General features: G+C 42.7%; 1 protein-coding gene across 1 annotated transcript in view; it reads right to left on the bottom strand.

Moving 5' to 3' along the window:
* The window catches only part of SLC12A8 (solute carrier family 12 member 8), a 116964-nt gene that overhangs the window by 16023 nt on the left and 75308 nt on the right, over positions 1-25633 (bottom strand). Inside the window, 3 exon segments of the mRNA XM_032594586.1 lie at positions 9480-10125; positions 16684-16830; positions 24309-24396. Of these exon segments, the coding sequence (XP_032450477.1) occupies positions 9480-10125; positions 16684-16830; positions 24309-24396 (881 nt within the window).

The following is a 25633-nucleotide window of genomic DNA, read 5'->3' as shown; positions in this document are numbered from 1 at the left end:
TCTTTGATAGTACTTATCACTTACTGACATTACAGTTATATATTTGTTTGCTTATTTAGTATGTGTCTTTCCCTACTAGAATGCAAGCTCGATGACAGCAGAGGCCTTCTATGTCTATACAGAATGTCCCCATACCTGAACAGCATTTGAGATGTGGTAAATATTCCTTACAAGTGGTTAAATGAATAAAGAAATTATCCTAGCCCCCAAGGTAGCCTTTATCCTTTCAACATGTCTCCCTTCATTATGTGCTTCCTACTATTATACTTATCTTTTGTACCTCCATACCTTGAGGGCAATGACTGTCTTTTACATCTCTAAATGCCAATCTTGGCATTTAGAAGTTTGTGTATCGGAGTGCTCAATAAATGTCTCCTCATTAATTGGGATTAAAATAAACTCTGCCAAGGTTTATGACTGATTTGAATTAATGGCTTTATACTTTTTTTTTTTTTAATTTTTTTTTCGTTTATTTATTTTGGGACAGAGAGAGACCGAGCATGAACGGGGGAGGGGCAGAGAGAGAGGGAGACACAGAATCGGAAACAGGCTCCAGGCTCTGAGCCATCAGCCCAGAGCCTGACGCGGGGCTCGAACTCACGGACCGCGAGATCGTGACCTGGCTGAAGTCGGACGCTTAACCGACTGCGCCACCCAGGTGCCCTACTACTTTTTTAAAAAATGGGAATACTATTGATTAACATTAATCAAACTGTACAATTTTAACATGCCCAAGTCATGATTCATTTTTTTAATCGTATGCTTAGTGAAATACAGTTGTCCCCTTGGTTATTAAGACGGAAGAGTATTGTTTAAGGACTTAGATTTTTTGCCTCTCTGAGATCTGTGAAATGTTAAGCTCACCCTTTCCCAGTTAATCTCAGTCTCACATAACCTCAATTACACTGTACCTAAGGGAATTGTATGTATGTGTGTATGTTTTCTAAGGGCTCTGAGGGGAAACAAAAGGAAGGGGTGTGCTCTCCAAGCAAGCACAGTGCAGTTTTATATGTCAGCAATGTGAGGGAAAATTCATGCAAGGATTCTCAACTAACCTAACTAACTTGAATAGGTACAACAAAGCAGGCAGACAATTTTTCTGAATTCTGAACAGGTATGGTTTCAAAACCCTTCCAAAATGACTAAAAAAATTTTTTTCTCTTGTCAAGGATTTTGCTAGAAGAAGCAGGTCTTACAGACTAGTGGTGGGAGAGGACAGTCTCTCACGTTATAGATTCTAAAATAATAACCAAGAAAGCAATAACCAATAATAACCAAAGGGGTGCCTGGGTGGCTCAGTCAGTTAAGCATCCAACTCTTGACCTCGGCTCAGGTCATGATCTCATGTTTTGTGAGACTGAGCCCCACATCAGGCTCTGTGCTCTTAGCACAGAGCCTGCTTAGGCTTCTCTCTCTCCTCTCTCTGCTCCTCCCCCACTCTCTCTCATGCTCTCTCTCTCTCAAAATAAATAATAAATAAACTTAAAAAAAGAGAAAGCAACTTTACTTTATCACACCTTAGTTGCAAAACAAACAGGTAGACAAAGTTATGCATTAGACATGTTAAAAATATCAATATAGGGGCGCCTGGGGGTGGCTCAGTCGGTTGAGCATTGGACTTTGGCTCAGGTAATGATCTCTGTTTGTGAGTTCGAGCCCCATGTTGCACTCTGTGCTGACAGCTTAGAGCCTGGATCCTGCTTCGGATTCTGTGTCTCCCTCTCTCTGCCCCTCTCCCACTTGTTCTTTCTCTCTTTCAAATAAACAAAAATTAAAAAGTGTATCAAATATAATAAACATAATTATGTCAATTTTTAAAATAACAAATTAAGTAATTTGATAGAAGTTACTTAAAATAAATATTAAACCTGATTTCGTTCATTTTAGCCACTCTGACTCAGTGTGGCTTTGATTTATATTTCCCTGGTGATGAGTGACTTGATGGGGGGGGGGGGGAAGTGGGTGATGGGCATGGAGGAGGGTACTTGTTGGGATGAGCACTAGGTGTTGTATGTAAGCCAATCTGACAATAAATTATATTAAAAATAAATAAATAAATAAATAAATAAATATTAAACCATCTCTGAAAATGCACTCCATATCTTTATCAGAATAAATAAACACATAGTTTTAGTTAACCTGTACAAACCAAGAATGTGCATTGCTATAGTCCACAAAGGATCATGTTTCAAGTCCATATGGTATTTTATTAAGTTGATAATATAATTCTTTTAACCACTTTCCAAACATTGCACATTTATTTCTAATTTGCTACTAGCACAAACCATGCAGCTATGACCATCTTGAACACATTTTATGGTTTATTGTTTGATTTTGAGTTGTTTCCTTGATATGCAATTCCCCCAAACAGATTTACAAAGTTAGGGCAATGAAATAGTTTTATATTTCTTGTTATATCATGAAAGATAATTCTCCAGAGAGAATTAACCAAAGATGTTATGTCAACTATACTTCAATAACAAAAATTTAAAAAGAAGAAGGAGGAGGAGGAGGAGAATGAACCAGAGGGACTTTCAGCGATGGCAATGTGAAGTGGTCAGTGAATCCTCTCCACAAGAAATAAGTATAAAACTGGCCAAAATAATAAAAAAGTAATCATTCAGCTCTAGAAGTTACCAAATGGAGACAAAAATTAAGAAGTATTTATTTTTCAAAAACTGATGAAGCTGAGGGTCTGAACAGTGAAAGCCTATGGCCTGATCTCCCATCCTCATTCCCGTTCTTACCAGCATGGAGCTGGTCAGAAACCAGCAGTTTCGCTGCCAGAGGGAAAAGACTTGTGAGTTGTGCCTTTATAAGCTAAACATGGTGAGTATAGTAGAAAACTGAAAAGGAAAAGTCCTCAGTTTTGCTAGCCTGAGGTTGCAGACCCAGCTAGGGCAAGCAGTGGACCATCAGAAACTTAATGGGAAGATCTAGAAATGAGAGAGTCACAGAAAGACTATGGAAGGACTATATCTCCCCACATTTCCCTGGATGACTGAAAAAACTATGCTCCTGCCTGGGGAGGCCAAACTGAGACTGGCAAAACCAGGAAAGACTGGAAAACTAGCTGCAACTTTGACTGCTTCCCAACCTATACACAGATCCACTGGCAAAGGGTAGAGCCTTATGGGCCACGTAGGCACAAGGGCAAACTCCTTAGAAGCCAGGCTAAAAGTTAAAAATAAGAATAAAAAACTGAGTAGAGACATCAGAATCCACAACCACAGAGGAGACAGATTCCAAAGTTCAAATCCAGGAAATTTACTAAAACAAACAAAAACATGGAAACATATATCAGAATCAGGAGTTGCCACACTATATTATCTAAATTGTCTGGTTTTCAACCCAAAATTACAAGACATGCAAAGAAACAGGAAACTGGGGCACCTGGGGGGCTCAGTCGATTAGGTGTCCGACTCTTGGTTTCAGCTCAGGTCATGATCTTATGGTTTCGTAGGTTCGAGCCCCACATCGGGCTCCAAGCTGACAGTCTGGAGCCTGCTTGGGATTCTCTGTATCCCTCTCTCTGCCCCTCCCCTGACTTGCACTGTCTCTATCTCTCTCAAAATAAATAAACTTAAAAAATATAAAAACAGGAAACTGACCCATGCTCTGGAAAAAAAAGCAATCAAAAGAAACTGACTCTGAGTGGGCCTGCACTGAGTTTAGCAGACAAAGACTTCAAAGCACTAGTATACTAAATATGTTCAAAGAATTAAATAAAAATACAATGTCAGTGACTTAAGAGAAATATGATGGCAATGACTTTCAAAATAGGGAATATCAACAAAAACATACAAACATTACAAAAATGAAAATTCTATAGTTAAAATGTACAATAACAGAAATAAAAATTTACTCTATGGGCTCAACAGCAGATTTGAGATTGCAGAAGAAAGTATCAGTGAACATGAAGATAGATCAGTAGAAATTATCCAAACTGAAGAACAGAGAGGAAAAGGTAGAAGAAAAAAGAACAGAGCCTCAGAAACCGGGGGGGGGGGGGGGGAGGGGGAATGTAAAGTATACTAATTAATGTGTAGTGGGAGTCCCATAGAGATGGGAGAGGAAAGAGAAGAGCAGAAAAATATTTGAAGAAATAATGGCTCCCAAATTTGATGAAAAACTTTAATCAACAGATCTAGAAGGAATAAATCCACTGGAATTGATTTCAGCAATGTGTTCATATACCTGATAACCACAGACCTATTTTATTTAATTTTTTGATGACTTAATAGATGTGCAATGATATTTTGAAGGTGGTTTAATTTGTATTTATTGAATTAATACGATGGCCTAGTTTATAACAGATACTAACAGCTAGCAGCATATACCTTGTATAGTGGTTCAGAACACAAGTTCTAAAGTGAAAGGACCTGTGTTCAAATTCTGGCTGTCTCATATCCTGAGCAAATGTTTAACTTCTCTATGCCTCTGTAAAATGACAATAACAATGCCTAAGTCTGAGCTTAGATGAGATAATCTGTTAGGTGCTTATCTCAGTGCCAAGAACATGGGACATGTTTGAAAAACACTGGCTATTTTTAACTACTAACAATATTTTACACTTAACAATAAAAGTTAGTTTGTTGAATGAGCAATGAATGAATCTGGGCATTGATTTTTCAAATGTAAACTGCATATTCATCTGCATGCTTCTTTTTAGTAGAATCTGGATTTTGACCTTCCTATTTTTAAAAATAATATGCATTGGAAGGTATGCTTTTATCGGCCGTGCTTGTCAGAATAATTGTTTCCTTCTGTGACACTGTGTTGTACAAATGTTTTTTATTTCTATTTAATCAGATCCTTTTTGTCTTTGATGATAGTCTTCAATAGTCAGAAATATCTCTCTTGCACAGCTGTTATAAATAAGGAATTCATGGCTATATAAGGTAAAGAATACAGCCCAAGTTAATCTTTTTGATCCATTTGATTTCAACAATGTTTACTCAATAGTGATTTGATTCTTATTATTGTATGACATCTGGTTTGTCACAGATTAGGTTCTTATCATAGTGTAATTCTTTCTATTCTACTTTACTGATCAATGTTTCATTTTTTTGAAGTTAATATTTGCTCAATTGTGCATCAATTTAGCCTTTACTGTTTGCTGCATGCTGTGTACTGTGTGGGAATACTGTCATAAATATAAGGTGGAAAGACATGGCTTGTGACTAAAGGAAGCCCACAGTCTAGGGGCGAAGGAATAAAACTAATATTTCTTTTCCTCAAGACAGACAGACATGGGCCTGAAGACAAATGTGTAAAAAATTCGATCTAAATGTATAAAACAATGTGTTAACTCTCTATACTGCTAGCATAAATCAAATGTTATACTTGCACAGGAGAGGAAATCAGGAAAGCCTTCTCAGAGGGAGTGTAAATGCGTATGAAAAGTTGGATGGATTTTAAACTATACGTTGGAGTTTTCCAGATGGAGAAGCGGAAGGTGAAGCAGCTGTGAAGACAGAACAGCATATGCAAAGGCGGGAAGGGATGAAGAACAAGATGTGTTTAGGGCATTCATTTAGGTCTAACTGGAACATACAGAGTATGGGCCGTCACGAGGAAAATGGCCAAAAAGGTAGTACAGAGCAGGATTGTAAAGAACCTTGCAAATCCCACCAAGGATCTTGGACTTTAGATGGAAGAGATTTGATTCTAGTGAAGGTTTTTAAGTAAGAGAGACATGATAAGAGTTTATTTTAGAAAATCATTCAGTGGACAATGGGAAGGAGAAACAGGATGTGGGAGAATCTAGAGGCAGGACACTGGTTTGCAGACTTAACAAGAGTCTGGGTACTGTATAGGAAGGGTCTGCACCAAGGTACAGGCAACATGGATGAAGGACAGGGAGTGGTCAACAGCTATGACATTTCTATGATTGGGCAACTGGGCAGCAAGCACTTCATTGACTAAAGATTGCAAACTGACTGCACATCTCTCCTGGAAACCCACTGAGAAAACAGAAAAGGAATTAGATAGGCATAAACCCACAAGCATAAGGAGAATGAGGGAGGAAAGATAAAAACAGATCTTGGAAGATGGAAAGGTGACAGGGGAATGGTAACAGAGTGAGCAGAGCAGAGAAGGATGAATTCTAGGCCCTACAGACAGGGTACCAGCAAGGAGCAGCCCAATACACCCTGGCAGGCCCCAGCAAAGTTCAAGACTAGGCAGTGCCATGTCCCTGGGAAGTGGTAAGGTAAAGGCATTTGGTTCCAAGACTGTATCTGAAATAGCTGGAAATCAAGATCCTTTCTTCTCCCCACACAGCTAGGTAATAACTCCTTTGCCTGACCCCTTTCCTCTGAAGAAACAAAACCAGTGAGTGCCTGGACTTGGGACACCAGGCACAGCAAGAATGGGTAAATGGGGCTAGAAACTGGGGAATTGAATTTAAGTCTGTATCCTAAACAATGAGACACCCTAACTCCCCTACTTCCCCCTGCTCCCTGAATGCATGCAGCCATCTGGGTAAGACAGGAGATTAAAGGATTCTCCTCTGGAGGAACTAAAGAGTCCAGAGGTTTTGAAAACCTCTAGATAGTCACTTTTTGGGATCCTCCTGTGCAAAAGCTAGCCTACAACCTAATCATTATATAGTGAGGTGCCCTAATCAACAGGCCCTGACCAGTATACAGATCTTCTAAACAACTTTTTAGTACTTCACTTCTAAGTAGGAAAAGAAATCACAAGTTCAACAGACATTTTAGTAAAGCCTCTCTGAGAGAGAGAGAGAGAGAGAGAGAGAGACCGACCAAGCCAAAGAGAAAAAGATGTAGAGAACACAAGTCAGTAAAAAGAACAGAAAAATACTTTAAAGGGAGAATAAGTAATATTACCAGAGAGATAAGATAAGCCATTGTATCCATAAAACAAGAATGAGATGACGTTCAAATAAAAAAAAGGATAAGGAAAAATTGGGTTAAACCAAAAGCTCTTAGAAATTAAAACCATGATAATTGTGGCACTGACTGATTGTCATTACCCAATCTCCCCCTTCTTTCTTAGGAAAAAATCCACACCATTTCATATGAAGCAGCAAAATGATCAGGTAAAAATATATTTCCTAGCCTTCCCTCTGAGAGTAGCTGGAAAGGCTAGCAAATTAAGTTCAAGGCTATACAGCTAGGAACAACACTCAATATTGTATGTCAGAGCAGTCTAGGAGGGGACACTCCTGCAGCAGGCACCAAGGTCTAGATGCTGAATCCTGCCCACTGACTCTGAAAGCGCTGGACACTGGAGAGCCAGGAATGCAGCCATCCTGCTGCTACCATAAGGCTTTTAGAGAGTTCCTAGAAGTCACCACTTCTTCAGGTTTCCAGTTCCCAGTTCCAGGTATAAGGAGGGCTCATCTGATTGGCAGAGCCTCAGCCTCATGCCTGAACTCTTGGATATAGGAGAGGCTGGAAAACTGTGTATCTGACATCTTCAGTTTTGAGCGTGAAAGGCTTGCTTTTCCTCTCACCAAGACTTGTAACACCGGAAATTCTTCAAACATAGGGAGGTCATTCAACGCTGGGTAGGCAAAAAAAAAAAAAAAAAAATTCCACTGTAATATTGTATCCAGAAAATCTTTGTTCCCTGGATCTGACATAGAGTGTGATAAAGAGAAATTCCAGGAGTTTTATAGCAGGCTTAGAGAACAGATAGTCTAGAATGGAACAGGATGACAGCCATTAGACAAAGACAAAAAAAGAAATGAATATGTTAGATTTCTGAAGAATTCAAGCATTTAGAAAATAACATTAAGAGGCATTTGACATATCTGCCAGAGCATTTAGAGAAAAATGATGACAGAAAACCAAGCAAATAAAAAGTAAAGCAATTATTAACTCCAGGAAACAGAAAAAGTTGTACAAAAAAGGAAATGTAATCATAGTGTATGTAATATGGCTCAGAGTTAAGCAATATTTACTGAATCATAATAATATGAATACTAGCTATTAAGTTAATCAAAACTGTGATATAAGTACACTGGGGATATTGGATGAGAAGTCAGAGTGGCATAAATGTGTTAAAACTTCATTTACCATAGAAAGTCAAATGAGGATATCTGAAACTGACATATCAAAAAATAGAAATACAAATATATTATTTAGCCACATGAAGGTTAATAAAAGAAGCAACTTTTTGGTTGAAAGTGGGATTTTCTGGGAGTGGGACTAGGGTACAAGGGATGGTATGGAAGAGTGAGAACTACTATTTCTGATTATGTTACTTTTAAGTCTACTTGGCATATTAAACTGTACACTTATTATTTTGATAAAAATAAAATAATTCTTAAAATTTAATAATGCTCCTGTCATTAAAAATCTCCCACCAATTCAGAGGTAAAGAAGGAAAAGCAAGTGTATGGAAGAATGTAAAGCATTTGTTTTTAGACATCTCTTTCTACATCTGTCTGTCTTCTCCTCTTTGCTCACATTTGTCTATACAGATCTCAAAAGGCAGGATAATGTAAAGAAAAGTAATGAACTTCAAATACAGGCAATGGACCTGGGTGTGACATCTGGCTGTGCAAAGTATGAGCTCTGAGACTTCTCTGTGACCTCACTGGGGCCCAGTGTCTTCATTTGTAAAATGGAAAAATATAATATCTATTTTATTACATGAAATAACATATGGAAAGCACCTAGAATGTGGAAGACTCAAAATTATAAGTTCTTTCTTTCTCTCAGAATTTCTCATGCCCTGTAAGCCTCTCTCTCAGAATCTCCCTGTGTGTTACCATGTTTGTAGATTTCAGAGAGTAAAGCAAAGCTGTGCTCCTTTGGCCATCTTTCTTCCACCCCCTCTTGCCTGGTTTGGGAGATTTATCTTTTGTCTTTTGTCCACAGACAAAACCTCCTAAGGCAGACAGTTTGTTACATTTCCACTTCTTTTGAAAGGAAAAATTGGTCTCGTTTGTGTTGATATTGAAGTTTATTTATTTTGAGAGGGAGAGAGAGTACATGAGCGAGTGAGGGACAGACAGTGAAGGAGAGAGAGAATCCCAAGCAGGCTCCATATTCAGCATAGACCCCAACGTGGGGCTTGATCCCACAACCATGAGATCATGACTATGAGATCATGACCATGAGATCACGAGATCATGACCTGAGCTGAAATCAAGAGTCAGACACTCAACCAACTAAGGCATGCAGGTGCCCTTCATGTTTATATTATATCTCAGCTGAGTTTTGAGTACAACGAAATAATGTTCAATTATTAGCCATGGCTCCAAGATCTACCATACAAGAGTAAACAGAAATTTCTGTTTAAAATCACTATAACAGAGTAGAGTTACAAATTCAGCTGATACTTGAATATAACTTTAAAAAATAAATATCACACAAAATTAACAAGGATTTTAAACCCAGCTATAAAGTAAACTGGCTGAGGACTTGAAAAGGGGTTTTGATAACTGGGTAGGTGAGGTCATCCCAAATTAGGAGGCCCTAATGTGATTCCAAAGCACTCACCTTCTCCACTTGGGCCAGGCTGGTAACTTGGCTCAGGGACAAGTTGTTCTCCACATGCTCCTCTAGACCAAACTCTTTCACTCCTGGCACTCTGTTTGTTCCAGTAGGCTTCCTGCCCCTCCCATGAGGCAGTAGGCAATCTGTCAGAGCCCTCAGCAGGCAAGGAAGCTGGGGATTTGAGGTCCAAAAGGAAGCTATCTTGTAAGGTTGACTTTGTGGCCTTCTTGCTTTTCCCCTTCTTACTTTCTGGGATCCCGTCACTGTCTCCTTGCCTAGGTTGGCTATTCTCAAGCTTCCTGGTTAGCTGGAGGAGTTGATCCATGTCTTTGGTGAATTCGAGCAGAGTTCCCTCAGAGAGGCTTCGGGCAGTGCCCTCAGAGCCATAGCTGGGAGCCTTCTGCAAGAGCAGGTGCTCAGAGCAGTGGAGAGCTCCTGTGCCCTCCCTGTGCACTGACTCAGGCACCTGGGGAAGGCTGCAGGGACCCATGGACAGAGAGAAGTAAGAGTAGTCCACTGCAATGTATGTCAGCATGAAATTGATGGTGACAATGGGGGCTAGAACATTCACCTGGCCCACAAGGACAAAGGCCATTGTCACTAAGCTGGTCAGGAAGATGGCAGCTATAGGTGTTTTATTTGGCCCTTTCTGCAGAAAGAAAAATAACATGCAAGACTATGAAATTTCAGAAGAAAATCACATTATATGATAGAAACACAATTCATAATGGTTCAACCACTTGTACCATGTTCTACCAATCAGTAAATAACTGATTGTCTATAAACTTGGGATAATAATATCCAACTCATTCCCATGGGGTTATTGTGAGAACAGAGCTAATGCACATAAAATGCTTGACACAGCATTGACACACAGTAGGTCAATACACCATGGGTATTGGTTGTATTCAGAATTATTAATATGGAGTATGGCTATACAGAACTTGGACTTCCCAAATATTTCTCCTTTGGCTTTTATTGGGGGGTTTGGGGAGTTTTGTTTTTTTTTTTGTTTTTTTTGTTTTTTTTTTTTAATGTTTATTTATTTTTGAGACAGAGGGAGGCAGAGCATGAACGGGGGAGGGTCAGAGAGAGAGGGAGACACAGAAGCGGAAGCAGGCTCCAGGCTCTGGGCCATCATCAGCCCAGAGCCCGACGCGGGGCTCGAACTCACGGACCGTGAGATCGTGACCTGAGCTGAAGTCGGACGCTCAACCAACTGAGCCACCCAGGCGCCCCAAGGGGGAGTTTTGTTTTGTTTTTTGTTTTGTTATTTTTTTTTTAGAGAAAGAGAGTGAGTGGGGGAGAGGGGTAGTGGGGTGGGGGGATCTTAAGCAGACTCCACACTGAGCATGGAGTCCCTCTCCAATATGGGGCTCAATCTTATGATCATTGCCTGAGCTGAAATCAAGAGTCAGACACTCAAGTGACTGAGCTACCCAGGCAACCGTCTTTGGATTTTAACATCAGTCTTAGAAATCAAAGTGGTGCAAAGTTCCCAGGCTATAATGAAGAAAATGAGCTGAAGGGAGTGGCAGACCCTGAAAGATACAACAGAATCTCTTGTGGCTGTGGTGAAGAAATTCTGAAACACATGCTCACACACACACTTATTTTATACATATCTGTTATTAATGGAGGTGGGTATGGTGACCTTCAGGAGAACAGGAGTAGAAAACATGTGCTAACTCCATATAATTTGTCACTCCACAGAAGCTGTTCATCACACAGTCATTGACATGGTTCTTCAGCCAAAAGCACTGGACACTTCTTGGTCCCCATCTTCCTTGCCCTAAGAACTATATTTGACCCAGCTGATCACTTCCTGTTCTTTGAAAGACTTCCTTTGCCTACCTTCTCCTGACTTGCCTCCCTCATTGTCTGCTCCTTCTTAGTCTCTGTAGCTAACTCCTCTACATCTCTGAAATATTTATTTATTTATTTATTTATTTATTTATTTATTTGGTTTATTTGGGGAGAGAAAGCGTGAGTGGGAGAGGGGCAAGGAGAGAGAGGGAATCCCAAGGAGGCTCTGGGCTGTTAGCACAGAGCCCGATGTGGGGCTTGAACCCACAAACCATGAGATCATGACCTGAACCAAAGCTCAATGCTTAACCGAGCCACCCAGACACCTCTCTCTGACATCTACATTTAAAGTAGCCCAGAGCTCTATCCTCAGACCCCTTCTTTTCTCTATCTATACTCCCTTCCTAGGTGATTTCAACCAGAATCCTAAATTTATTTTTTTTTAATTTTTTTAATTTTTATTTTTGAGAGACAGAGTGTGAGTAGGGGAGGAGCAGAGACAGAGGGAGATACAGAATCCAAAGCAGGCTCCAGGCTCTGAGCTGTCAGCACAGAGCCCAATGTGGGGCTCAAACCCACACACTGTGAGATCATGACCTGAGCTGAAGTCAGATGCTTAACCCCTGAGCCACCCAGGTACCCAGAATCCTAAATTTAAATACTAGCTTTGTGCTCTTAACTCCCATATTTGAATCTCCAGTCTGAAATGTCCCCCTGCAATCCAGACTTAAATATTCAACTGTCTACTCAACATTTCCAGTTGATGTCTAAAAGGATCTCAAATGTCCCAAACCAAACTGCTGACCCCCTAATCTCCCACCAACAAATCTACTCCTTTTGTAGTCTCTGTCTCAGAAAACAGCTGCTCAATCCAGCAAAATTCTTCATGTCTCTTCTCATTCTCTCATTCTGTCAGCTTCACCCTCAGATATACACAGGATCTATACACTGGTCCCACCTCCTTTACAGCCAGCAGTCTGCAAGGGGAGGGGCAGACACATAAGCCATTTCCAGACCTGACCTGTGAACCTCCCACATGTGTTCTTTCAGGTGCATTTCCCTTTTCTGACGGTCAGAATAGAGTGCAGCCTTCGAAGTCACAGGATGAAGACAGCAAAGTCATCAGCCTGAATCTCAGAGGGCCAAAGCCCCTGTTGACCTGAAACACCTGCCCAAGAGCTTTAGTGTAAAATTCTGGGGGGAAAAATAAGAAGTAAAAGTATGCTTTTACTGTCTTTGACAATTACATTTTTGGGTAAATTTGCTACAGCTATTTAGCATACTCTAATAATAAAACTACTAAGATTAAAGTAAGTACTTAGAAACTAAAGAGAATGTAAAAGGAGGGTGCTAGGTGGGCTGAAGGAAATGCTAATGGTCCAGGCCAAGATTTTGATGAGGGCAGGTTGTAAAGTGTTTTAAGGGTGGAATATGAACTTCTCCTACCAAAAGACACCATAAAGAAATGAAAAAAAAACAAGCCACAGAATGGGAAAAGATATTTGTAACACATTTAACTGATGAAGAACAATCCAAAATATCAAAGAATCTTTACAAAATAATTAGAAGTCAGACAACCCACTAAAAAAGGAAGTGAGCAAAAGAATGTCTGTTAAGCATAGGAAAGGTACCCAACTTCATTAAGTAATCAAGGAAATGCAAATTGAAACCATAGGAAGATCCCATTAAACACCCACCAGATTGGCAAGAACTAAAAAGTCTGATAGTGTCAAGCATTGGCACAAACACAGAGGGATAGGAATGCTTATCCGCTGCTGATAGGGGTCAATTAGTACAAGTACTTTGGGAAAAGAGTTTGTTGTCTAGTAAGTGAAAATAGACGTACCTTATAGCTTAGCAATTCCAATAACGGGTATATAGTCTGGAAGACCTTTACATGTGAACCTTTCTACTAATATAAGAATGTTTATTGTACTGTCTGTAACAGTCCCAAATTGGAAACAACCCAAATGTCCATCAACAGCAGAATGGATAAATAAATTCTAGCAAGTGAGGAAATGCTATATAGGGATGATAATAAACAAGCTGCTGCTTCAAGCAAAAATGTAGACAAATCTCGTAAACATAATGTTGAGGGAAAGAGGTATGCCACATTTATACAAAGTTTAAAAACAGGCAAAATTAAACAATTTTGTTTAGAGATGCATATGTAGGAAGCAAACCAGGGGTCAGCAAACTATGGCTCATGGGCCATCTGGCCACCATCTGTTTATGTATGCCCATGAGCTAAGAACGGTTTTACACTTTTAAACAGTTGGGGGGGAAAAATCAAAAGAAGAGGAAATTTTCATGACACACAAAAATTACATGAAATTCGAATTTCAGTGTCCATAAAAAAGTTTGACTAGAAAACAGCTACACCTATCCCCCAATAGACATGTCTGTGTCTGTGGCTACTTTTGAGCTACAATTGCAGAGTTGAATAGTTGTGACAGAGACCATAGGGCCTGCAAAGTCTAAAGTATTTACTATTTGGCCCTTCTCAGAAGAAGTTTGCTGACTCCTGAGTAAAGCCTTGAAGAAAGCAAGGAAATTATTATCACAGAAGACTACAGGTACAGAGAGGGATGGGGCTCTGACCAGAGAAGGCATGTGGAGGCTGGAACATTCATTTCAGTTATTCTTCAAAACTTCATATTGGGGTGCCTGGGTGGCTCAGTCAGTTAAGTGTCCAACTTCAGCTCAGGTCATGATCTCATGGTTCATGGGTTGAAGCCCCAAGTTGGGCTCTGTGCTGACAGCTCAGAGCTTGGAGCCTGCTTCAGATTCTGTGTCTCTGTCTCTCTCTGCCCTTCCCCCACTTGCACTCTGTCTCTCTCAAAAATAAACATACAAAATTAAAAAAAAAAACTGTTCATATTGGTTTTATGCTCTTTTCTATATGTTGAATAGCTCTCAAAATTTTTTTAAAGTTTATTCTCTCCCCCATTAAAAAAGAAAATGTGCTAATAAAATTTAATCATATGTAAAGAAGCTTTGGGGAGAAAAAAACTTCAAAGTTAAAAGGCAAGTGACAAACTAGAGAAAACATTTGTAATATATATCACAAGGAGTTAACTTCCCCAACAAAAGAAGAGCTTCTAGCAATTGAGAAGAAAAAGACCAACAATCACAGGATATATATATGACTCTAAGAGGAAACGATCTCCAACCTCATTCATATAAGAGTAGTGCAAATCACAGGGGCGCCTGGGTGGCTCAATTAAGTGTCTGACTTCAGCTCAGCTCATGATCTCACAGTTTGTGAGTTTGAGCCCCACATCGGGCTCTCTGCTGTCAGCCTAGAGCCCATTTTGGATCTTCTGTCCCCCTCTCTCTCTGTCCCTCTGCCTCCCAAAATGAACATTTAAAAAAAAGAGAGAGAGTAATGCAAATCACAAGGATCCTGAGATGCCATTTCTCACTATACAACTAGCAAAAAGTCACATTTGACAATGAACTGTGATTGCTAATAATGTGGTACCTGGGACCAGAGTGCAAATGGCAGTCCTCACACACGATGTCCAAATATGTATAAGTATAAACCAAGCTAACAAACAGTTAAAGCAAATATGTTCTATCTTCCTTCCTTTGCAAACACACCTTTAGGACAATGGGGAAGACCAGGTTCAAGTTTAGAATCGTTGTTCTCCTCAGAGTTCTTCAGTAGAGGATGGCCACATACAGCCGCCAGCTCCTAGCCCACCTCCTACCCTTCCCAGACCATACTGTGGGGGCCTCACACCTACATGTGGACTCCTGCCCATACCCAGGTCCTAAAAGGACAGGCCCAGGGAAGGGGCCCTCGCAGACCCTGGATGTAGGTTGTGGGACATCCGGGCAGAGAATTCCAGGCAAGAGTGCAAATGGTCCAGTGTAGCACATGTACACCATCCAGAAGAGGGGTCTGGGATCCAGTGGGCATGTCCCCTTGATCTCATGAACTCCTTATCGAGGACCAGAACCCAGAACAGAGTCTATAAAGCAGGGTCTTTTGGCCTGAATCTAAGAGTGATGCTGACTGTGAGGAAGCAGGAACTGTTACACATTCCTGGTAGAAATACAAAAATCATACAAATCCTATGAAAGGTGTCTTGACAATATCTATTAAAATTAAAAATACATTTTGTTGCAGCAAACCTACTTATGAAACTTTATCCTACAGATATACCTGCACATTAAATAATTACACACACATACACAACATTATTCCTTGTAGCACTGTTTACTGAAAGCCACACATGGGTCAATCCATAGGAAACTAGATAAAAACTATGGTCTATCCACCCAATGGAAAAAGAATGAAAAAGTTTTCTTGACATACATATGAAAAGTTGGACTTCCAAGTTATATTAAATGAAGAAAAGCAAGGTATAGAACCACATGTTAGAACACTATAATTGTATAAAAAAATAGAGAGGATTCATAAAAAAAACTAATAAAAACAGCTACTGATAGGGCATGGGTTCTGGTGAAGAAAGAGATAATAAAAGAGTCATGATAGGAGCAAAAATTCTCAATGTATACCTTTTATATCTTTCTTAGTTTTGAGCCCTGTGTATACATTACCTAATAAAAATACATGAAATTAAAGTAAAAGAAAAGGCATATACCACATAGAAGGTACAGAGATGAGAGTCAGTGCTCCCACCCAGCCCATGCTGGCTGATGGGTCAGAAGTGGAGGATGGTAAGGGAGGGCTGGTGACCCTACCTGAGAGGGGTCTGGGGTGGGAAGGGGTTGGGGGAGGGTCTCTGTGGTGCTCCAATAAGACAGAAATGAACTCTTTCTCAGTAAACCACATTATTGGGAAGTGGGGTTCTGTCTCTCTAACTCTCTCTCTCTATTTCTCTTTTGTCATCGCTTAGGTTTTAGGAATGTCTCATTCTATCATTTCGTGACTCAACCAAGCTATATTCTGTTGGTGAGAGTTTGAGCCATGAAGACTGACAGGAGGCCCAGAGGCCCGAGGTATGGGAAATCATCATACAGCAACCCCAAAGGAAAGGCAAAAATCAAGGGCAGAGTTTGAGCTGCAAGGTCCAGCTCCCCTCCTCACCAAGAGATTTTTTCTTCTATGCTGAACTGAGAGGATCCCAAATTTATTTTTATTAAAGGATGTGACACTCCCTTTCCCTGTTGCTCAGGGTCCAAGATGCCATTCTGTCAGTTAGCTAACCCAGTGCCAAGAGGTTCTGGTGGCTATGACATTGACAGATGGTTTGTCCAACTGGCTCCACCCTAAGGCTGCCAGAGGACAGGAGAGAACAACTCTGCATTCTCATTTCTCCCACTCTGGAGAACTTGACCACTGGCTCTAATCGGAGAGACTTAAGCAATTTATTGGCTGATAATCTGGTTCGCAGCAAAATGTACATTTCTCAAAAAAAGGATCACTCACCCCTTTCCCCAGACAGGCCAGTGTGGGAATCACTTTCTCCTGGGCAATGCACTGCAGGATCCGGGGGGCTCCATAGAGTCCTCCCATACAGGAGGCCAGAGATGAGATGTATAAGCCCAAAAGGAACAGGAAGCCCACCAGGGACACCTACATAAGGAAGCAATTTCATTACCCAATGCCAGAATATGCTTGTCCCTTTCTGTTCCCCAGCACCATCTGCACCCCATCGATCATTAGTCCTCTAGATTCAGCCTCTCAGATATATTTCCAATATTCCCAACTCCATCCCATTTCATTCATACCGCCACTATTTCAGTTTGGCTCACCATCACTTCTTGTATGGACAACATAGAGGTTCTCAAATTGAGCGTGCATCAGTCTCAGCTAGAGGGCTTGTTAAAATACGGATTTTTGATCCCCACCTCAGAGTTTCTGATTAAGCGGTTCTAGGGAAGAGCCCAAGAATTTGGATTTCTAAAAAGTTCCCAGTTGATGCTGATGCTAAGGGTCTGGGGACCACACTTTGAGAACCACTGGCCAACTGGCCTCCTGCCTCTACGTTCTGTCCACTCTGAATTATCCCCAAGCCTCTGCCAGAGTGACGTCTCTAAACTCAAACTCGATCATAATGTCACTGCCATAACAATATCAATGGCTTCCCAACACCCTGACATTCTTGGCCCCTTCCTGGTCTGTGACCTTTGGAGCCGCATACCCCACACACTCAGAGTCTTTGTCAGAATGTTTCCCTGCCAGCTAACACCCTCTGTCCACTCCTAATCTACTCATTGTCTGTCTGTTAAACCCAGTTGTGCTTCAAGACTCAGCACAAACCTCCTTTCCTCCATGAGGCCTTCCCCAAGCCCCTCACAGCAGCGGCTGCTCCTCAGGACCCCGTAGCACCTCAGTGTAAGGTGAGTAGCACCCTCCCACACACATGGTCCCAGAGGCCTCATTTCTGCAGGGCCCCTATCTTGTTCATCCTAGTATCAGTGCCAACACACAGCTTCGAACGCTGAAGGAACGAATGAGCTCCATGACCCACATGGCCCACAAATCACCAACAGATAGACTAAGAGAGGGCACAGGTGTTCTGCTGGATGTTGACTTGCAAAGATCAGTGCTACTGGCCATGAAGCTGTGTCACAGGCTGTCAGGAACTGCCCTCCCCTCCCCGTCCCTGCCCTGAGCTGGACCTCATCTGTACCCAGCGGGAAGTCTGTTTTCTGATTATTTGAGATGCCCATCTCCATTCTACTTTACCATAGGCACGGTGGCCAGAACTGTATGTTCCAAATGCTCATTTGTCCAAAGATCACAGATGAGGTCATCTTAATTTGCATGGTTTTGTCAAACCCTTCATGATGAAGATTCTCCACCTCACTTTTTATGTCCTTGCCTTGTCAGTTCACTGGGTCAGTGGCATCAAGCTACATGGAATACTAGTCCGTGGCTAGACCTCTTTCCTGGCTCATAAATTATCACAGGAAACCTGCACCAGCCAGGATTCCCGATTAGAAACAAAATACTTTTAAAAGAATATATTTGTAGGACACTGGAGGTTCACAGAATCATCACGAAGCTGAAAGATCATGCTCAGAAAGGGCAAGACCGAAGCCTGGAGGCACAAGCTGGACTCTGGAACGGGAACAGTTTGACCAGGATGCTACCAGCACCCTGTTTCCCTGCAGATGAATTCCCACTATCCCTTCACTGTTGTCCCATTTATTACACTTGGAGCATCTGATGGGTCTAAGCTAGGTCACATGCCCTACTTAGGCCACAAAGGGGCAGGCAAGAGAGCGTCTTGTCCTTCAGGCTTCTGTACTATTAATATTAAGTGGGGCTCATCACTCCCTCCAAGATCAGATATAGGTGGAATAACCCCCAAATGGTCAGGGATGCCAGGGGCCTGATGAACATAACTCAGGTCCACTGCAGAGCCTAACTTGAACTTCATTTCAGTGTGGATTACTTTTCCCTAAATGTGTTACTTCATCTTATCCCCAGAATCTCTCATGTCTATTTTCTTCATTATCACAGGTGTCTATGTCTGTTCTACCCCCGCTCTTCTTATCATTTTATAACTAGAAGAAATTAATATCATCTAATGTTTATCCCTTTTTTTTAAGTTTATATATTTTTAGAGAGACAGAGAGACAGAGGGACTGGGCGAGGGGCAGAGAGAGTAGCAAAGAGAGAATCCCAAGCAGGCTCCATGCTGTCAGTGCAGAGCCCAACGTGGGACTTGAACTCACAAAACCGCAAGATCATGACCTGAGCCAAAACCAAGTCAGATGCTTAACCAACTGAGCCACCCAGGCGCCCCTCCCATCACTCTATTTGTATATTCTGACAGCATTTGTAATTTCCACCCTGGGTTGTAGTCCATTACACTCATGACTTATCTTGCAGTGCAACATAAGCTCCTGTGTCTCATGCATCTTGCCCCTGCCCCTGCCCCACCACACCTAACAGTCTGGCAAACAGGCTCAGCACATGCCCATGGAATTCATGAAGCTTCACGACTTCACTGTGACTCGTTCCCTGGATGCCTCACAAAATTGGCAGATAAACTGGCTCCATTATCAATCTCTGATCCATTCTGAGATGCAATCCTTCACTTCTAACCTTTGTTTCTGTCTTCTTGACCAAATGCATCCTGTATTTGCTGGTTTTAAAAATACATAAACTCCATGATGAAATTTTATCAAAAGCTTTATAGAAAATCTAATTAGTAGTTCTCTGATCTGGCTATACCTAAGAATCACTGCAGAAGTTTTGCTTTATGAGTGTAGGGTGGGGCACAGACATCCTTGATGTTTCTGAAACCCTCCAGGTGATTCTAATGCACAGCCAGGGTGGAGAGCCACTGGGCAAGGTGCATTGTACCCACCACGCTGTCCTTTCAGAGAATTCTCCAGGAGACGTAGGCATGGTATCTCCTTGCAGAAACTGTATTGCTTCTTATCCAAAAGATTATATATATTTATGTTAAAATTTTTTTTTTTTTTTATTGAAAGCCTGTCCATTTACTCAGATCGGAAATGAGATTCCCTAATTTGGCTTCCTCCTAGTGTGGGGCTGACCCAGGAGCTGGAGTCTCTGGCACCAGGATGCCCATCTTTGACCAGCCTTCCCACAAACACTCCCTGGGATTCCTGCAGGACCTTTGGGCTAGGGGTAGGAGAGGGGACTGTCCAGGTATAGTGACTTGTTATGCCCAGTGTATCAATTGTGTTTACAATGGTCTGTTCACTTGATAATCCTTTTATATAAAATTTTTATTGGGGTGCCTAGGTGGCCCAGTTGGTTAAGCGTCTGACTTCGGCTCATGATCTCACATTTCTGGAGTTTGAGCCCCGCATCAGGCTCTCTGCTGTCAGTGTGGAGCCCACTTTGGATCCTCTGTCCCCCCCCCCCCTCTCTCTCTCTCTCAAAAATAAATAAATATTTAAAACAACAAAAAACCTATTATTCTGGTTATTCTGTCAATTCTGCTGAAAAATGAAATGTCTCATGTCTGGATGAATTATAAAAACTCCATTCTATTTCTCTCTCCCATGTGCATCCTATTTTGTCCCCTCTATCTGCCATCCATCCATCCTTGGAAGCATTCACTGAGGACAGTTTAGGTACCTGGCACAGTGCTGGGCACAGGGTAAGACTTTTGAGGCACAGCAGGAAACCACACAGCTTTGCTCCCAGCCCTTGGAGAATTTAATCACTGTCTCTATTCATACAGAACTACAGACTTGCTAACTGTGCCAGTGGAGATGGAAGTGAGCATTTATTTGAGCAGATGTGTGTCAACAGCTCTTTATGGGGGGAAAAAAATCACCCCTCTGTCATACACCTGTTTGAGCCATCACAAAAAATTCTGTCTTTCCAACATATTATCTGAGGTGGGAACTACCCTAATTTCTTTCCTCAGTAACTACTGATAAAAATCATAATTCCATCTCTCTGCTTTTCCTATTATGTCCCAACTCCCATTGGAGCTTCACTAAGAAATCCCACCTATCCACTGGCTGCTCCCTTCTCCTGAAGGATTGGATTCAAAGTCATTTGCAGGGTGCTCATTCTGCCTCATCCAATTCCTATGTGCCCTTGATGTTACTCAGGAGTATATCCTGAGACCCTTTATAATCCCAAATTGCCTCACAGTCCCCTAGTTTTCTCTCATATCAGACATGAGTTTTCTCATACGGACCTTACACCACAAAATGACCAACAACTCAACTTTCAGTCAAGTTTTCTCTCTCGCTTCATAGCCATTTTCCATCAGGAAATAAAGATGGCTTCACTTCCCGAGAGGCAGTTCCGTGTCCGTGATGGGGAGCAGAGGGCAGCCAGGATGGGCTGGACGGTGGATACTCAACAGCTGGCGAGGCTCCTTCACCAGCCGAGGGCCCTGCCCTACCCCATCTTGCCAAGCACAGCCTGTGCCCTGGGCACTCAAGGTCCCTCTTGAATACATGAAACCATGACTGCCAAATCTATGGATACCTCATTTTTAACAAAGATGCTTTTGGGGTACTTTTCCTACTTAGTTTGTTCTTATTTTGCTAGGTAGCAAGCTCCAGCCTTCCTAAAGTACTTGGTCTTTTGGATGTTAATAAACATTTTTTTTCCTGAACTGTATACAAGTTTATTCTGAAACAATTATTTAATCTGTTCAGTTTTACCCCTACTAATAACTGATCTTTATACAACTCCTTTTCTATAACTGAATAATATTGGGATTGATATTAGGACTGACTTTTTTTTTTCCTATCCTGCTAAATATGCTGGATTTGTAGGGGGAAAAATATGCCCCATCTATAAGGTTATCCCCATAAGTAGTGTACAGAGGAGTCCAAATTTAATAAGCACCTACTATGTACCAAGTATTGTGCTTTACATAGATTACCTCAGAGCCACCACAATGTACTAAAGGTTTTTTAGAAAGTGTAACACTACAGAGATTAACACCCAAAAGCCAGGGAAAAGTTTCAGTGGGGCATGGATATAAAACAAAAAAGAAACTTCTTAGAGAAACTGTAGGCTGGGAAGCCAAATAATTAGAAATAGATCTGAGAAGCTGCTGGAAACCCAAAAAGAAACAGATGAACTGACCAGCTGCAGAAAGAAGGCCGGGGCGGCCAGCAGCCATTGAAGGTAAGTGTTCTGGCAGAAAGCATCCGACAGAAAGACAGAGACATGCCCTGAGGAGCTCTGAGAGAACCAGCACCAAGGGGAGCATCCTGGAGGCCTGCCCTGGTCTGTGCCCGAAGGGGAGACCCTCAGGACACACAGACCAGACTGAGGAGGATTTGCTTCCGCGGGGGCCAGAAGAGCTCAGAGATGGGCTGGCTCAGAACCCAGGCCATAGCTAAGACACGAAACCGGATGAACAGTTTACTAAAACCAGGTGAGGGTGGTGAGCTGGGTCAAGTAACCACGTGGGACACTGTACACTTATACCCTTCCATTCTCCAGGCAGTGCTAATAAAGTTGTTTGTGGCCCAGCTCACTGCCTGAGTATGTGCCTGCTACTGCAGCTGAGTCAGTCCCAAGGAGGAACACCGAAAGCCAAAAGGAGGAAAGCCAAGGTTCAAGGCTTCGAAGGGGGGGGAAGTCCTGTGTGATCCCCTTTGTAGGGGGCGGGCTTTGGGGAGCAGCAGCACACCAGAGTGCCGCCACTTTAGAGTTGCCCTGGTGGGTTCTGTCCCTGTTGACCTACTTGCTGTGCCAGCCCCTGTTTGCTGCTGAGAACCAAGAACAGTATCTTTCCTTTCTTTTAGGTTTTACAACTGTCTATTCTAAGACACAGTCTATTCCTCTCCAAAAAATGAACTCTCCACCTCTCATCCTGATGTGTGCACAATGTCATTCCCACAGATCGTTGCCAAGCACGGTTTAGCAGGTGCCCCCAGCTGGCTAAATGCTTGCCTACCTGTTCAATGTCTGGGACAGGTGGCATTCCAAGCAAGCTTCCCCAGTTCATGTGTCTATTATTAACAGTGGAATTTCCACCCACAAAGGCTTTCCCGTGCTGTCCATGGAGATGTTTTTACTTTCTCATTGTAGCCTTCCTTGGATACAGGCTGCCTCCCATCCCACATACCTGTTTTTAGTTCTTTCTGCAAAGGAGGGGAAGGAGGGAGAGAGAGGAGCCCCAGACCAGGGGATAATTTGCTGTGTTCCATCCAGATAAGAGCCTCAAATGGTTGAAAGGACCTCTGTGAGGGAATCTACTAGAAAGAAACCAGCTTTAGAGGCAGGCGGAGCTAGCCAGCTAGCTAGCCACTGGCAAGCTGCAGACAGCAGCAGGCAGATTCCCCAGGTCCAAGGATCAGCTGTTCCCTGAGGCCTTTAATTCCTCTGATGCAGCCAAGCTTTTCATTCCACAATTAGAGAAAAGGCCCCTTGGAGGTGAAATTCAAGATGGAAGCATGCATACAGTTAAACATGAGGGCTGTAGATTCCTTCCCTGAGAGCAAACCTCTCTCTGGGGGTTTAAGACCTTGGTCCCTGGAAGTGGGGTGACAGTCCTCTCATTACCTGAGCAGCTCCCCTCTTTTAAAACCTGCTTTCATAGTCAAGACCCCTGAAAACATAAGTCATCTTTACATCGTGGCCTACGTATCTTAAAAAGAAACATGTGCTAATGTGGAAACCAAGCCCAAAAGTAGCTCAGAAGAGAAAGTTCAGAGTTTTCTGCCCCAGGCTGCCCCAAGGAGTGGCCAGTGGCCCTCCATGAAGACCAGCAAAGTAGCTTTTGCCGAGCCTCACACCAGGAGAAAATGGTACTTTCTCCCAAAATAGGAGCAGAAACACTCAGAAGTTAACTAAGAAAACTTTCCTAGCCTACTACATTTCTCTGATAACTAACAGGAATCTCAGGGTCCACTCATCCTCTAGGAACTTAAGGAAAGGTAGGAGTTTTTGGGGATTTCCAGAAAAGCATATGGGAATCTTATTCTCCTAGGTTCTAGAGATGCCAAATGAGTGTCCTTGACTGTCACACGACCTCTATCCTGTAAAGGGCAGCTGTGGAACGTGAGGAATTTGCTAACCTTCTGGCAGGCGGCGTGTACAGCTCTTGAAACAAAGATATTACGGCCAGATCAACCCCAGCCCACCCCTGGGAGAGAACACAGAGTCAAGGTCCTCAGAGGGCAAGGCGGGCCTCACCCTGGTGTTCTGGACTCCATCCACTTAGCTGCCTCTTTTCTGCCCATCAGCCTCCTCCTTTTACCGGCTTCCTTACAGCAGCACTTTCTGCTCATGGTAGGAGGTGAGGCTTTTGGCAAAAATGAAGGACTGGTTGAGCAAGGGATTTTTGCTCATGGTATCCTTTGTTTCTGTCCTGATTTCTGACACGAAGAGATGGTTGTGTTCCATTGTTTAGTCACCTGCATGTAAGTGCCTTTCCAGGGGCTGTTATCTGTTTCTAGGGATCTATAAGAAAAACCTCTACCTTTTCCATATTTTTGCCCTTCTTCCCCTGCTACTTCAGCCCTGGGCCCAAGACTCTCTGGATTCCTAGGCAGGGCTGCAAGAGGGAGGTAGCCATTTGTTATGGGAGCAAATAAACGAACCAGCAGACTGAGCCCTTCAGCAGTGCTGGACTCACCCACCTTTTCCGCTATCAGGAAGTCATAGCGAAGGGCCTCTCGGGTGCAGACAGCGCCCAGCAGGAAGACAAATACGATGTACAGAAACCACCTGCAAAAAACCCCAAGAGTGGAGCAGAGCTACATCCCTGACTTCGGCCAACCCCATCCCAACCCACCCCACTCAGCCCCTGGGTCCCGTGGGGACTTGTCTCAGAAGGAAAGAGAAAGGCCAGTCATAAAGCCTCCCTCGCTTGTCTGAGGGGGCTTTCAGTACTCTTTCTCCTCTAGCATCTCTTGCCAAAAAAGTGTATCATTGTTTTGTCTCTGACATCAAAGAAGAAAAACACACAAAGTGTATTGGGAGTGGGGAGCGAGAGGCCCCACTGACCTCTAGGTTGCCGGGACTCAGGCAGGGTTGACGGGCAACCCCCCAACCCCCCTTCGTACCCCTGAAGAACAAGTACATGATCTTTCAGGCTTCTCGGTCCTGCTGTTCCTTGGATCCCAGATGATAGAGAGCCAAGCCAAGTGTGAAAAGGGCAGCAGTGACCTGGCTCTGCCCCCAGGCACCCTGCGACCTTGAAAAAGTCACATGATCCCCGCAGCCTCATTCCCATCTGGGCAGTGAGAGGATGGGCCAAAGGTTTCTCCAGGGGCCTCCCAGCTATGACCTCCAAATGAGGCAGGGTTCTTTCTTCTCTTTCCTTCCCAACACCCCATGTATGCTCTGTTGTCTCCATTCTCTTCCCCACGCACAGCCATATTGAGCACAAAATAGACTGAAGTGATGGTGTCACTATAATAAGCTAAGAGCACAGTCAGCATTTGTGAATATTTTAACGATATCATGGTTGAAATAATACGGGCACTTTTAACTTCTCAAGACATTGTCATGTCTACCCAGTGAAGGCAGAGAAGCTTCTTTCTGTAGTACTGAGAATAAAACAGAAGATTCTAGAAGGTCAGAAGCAGACCCGAGGCCACTCAGTTTGCTCCTGTGGGTGGCACAGTGTGAATTAAAACCCAGGGAGCCTGACAGCCTTGGAGAGGTGCAGGGGAGGCAGGCCGGGTGAGGACGGTGGGGTGGGGGGGGGGGGGTTGGTAAGGAGAGCCTGCTATGTGTCTTTACACACAGTATCTGCTCCACAGTCTCTGGGGCACACATATTCTCATTATCTCTACTTTCCAAGAAAGGAAACAGAGGCTCAGAGAACCAAGTAAAATGCTCAAAATCACACAGCCCCCCAGCAGCAGAGCTGGGATAGAAATCCCAACATGTCTGATTGCAAAACTCTTCACCTTTAAATTCCTCCCAACGATCCTGGAAAACCAATGGTTAAAAAAAT

The sequence above is a fragment of the Lynx canadensis genome, chromosome C2, assembly GCF_007474595.2.
Source record: "Lynx canadensis isolate LIC74 chromosome C2, mLynCan4.pri.v2, whole genome shotgun sequence".
NCBI lineage: Eukaryota > Metazoa > Chordata > Mammalia > Carnivora > Felidae > Lynx > Lynx canadensis.
Note: the sequence above shows the minus strand (reverse complement) of the source record. Positions and strands in the feature narration are given on the sequence as shown.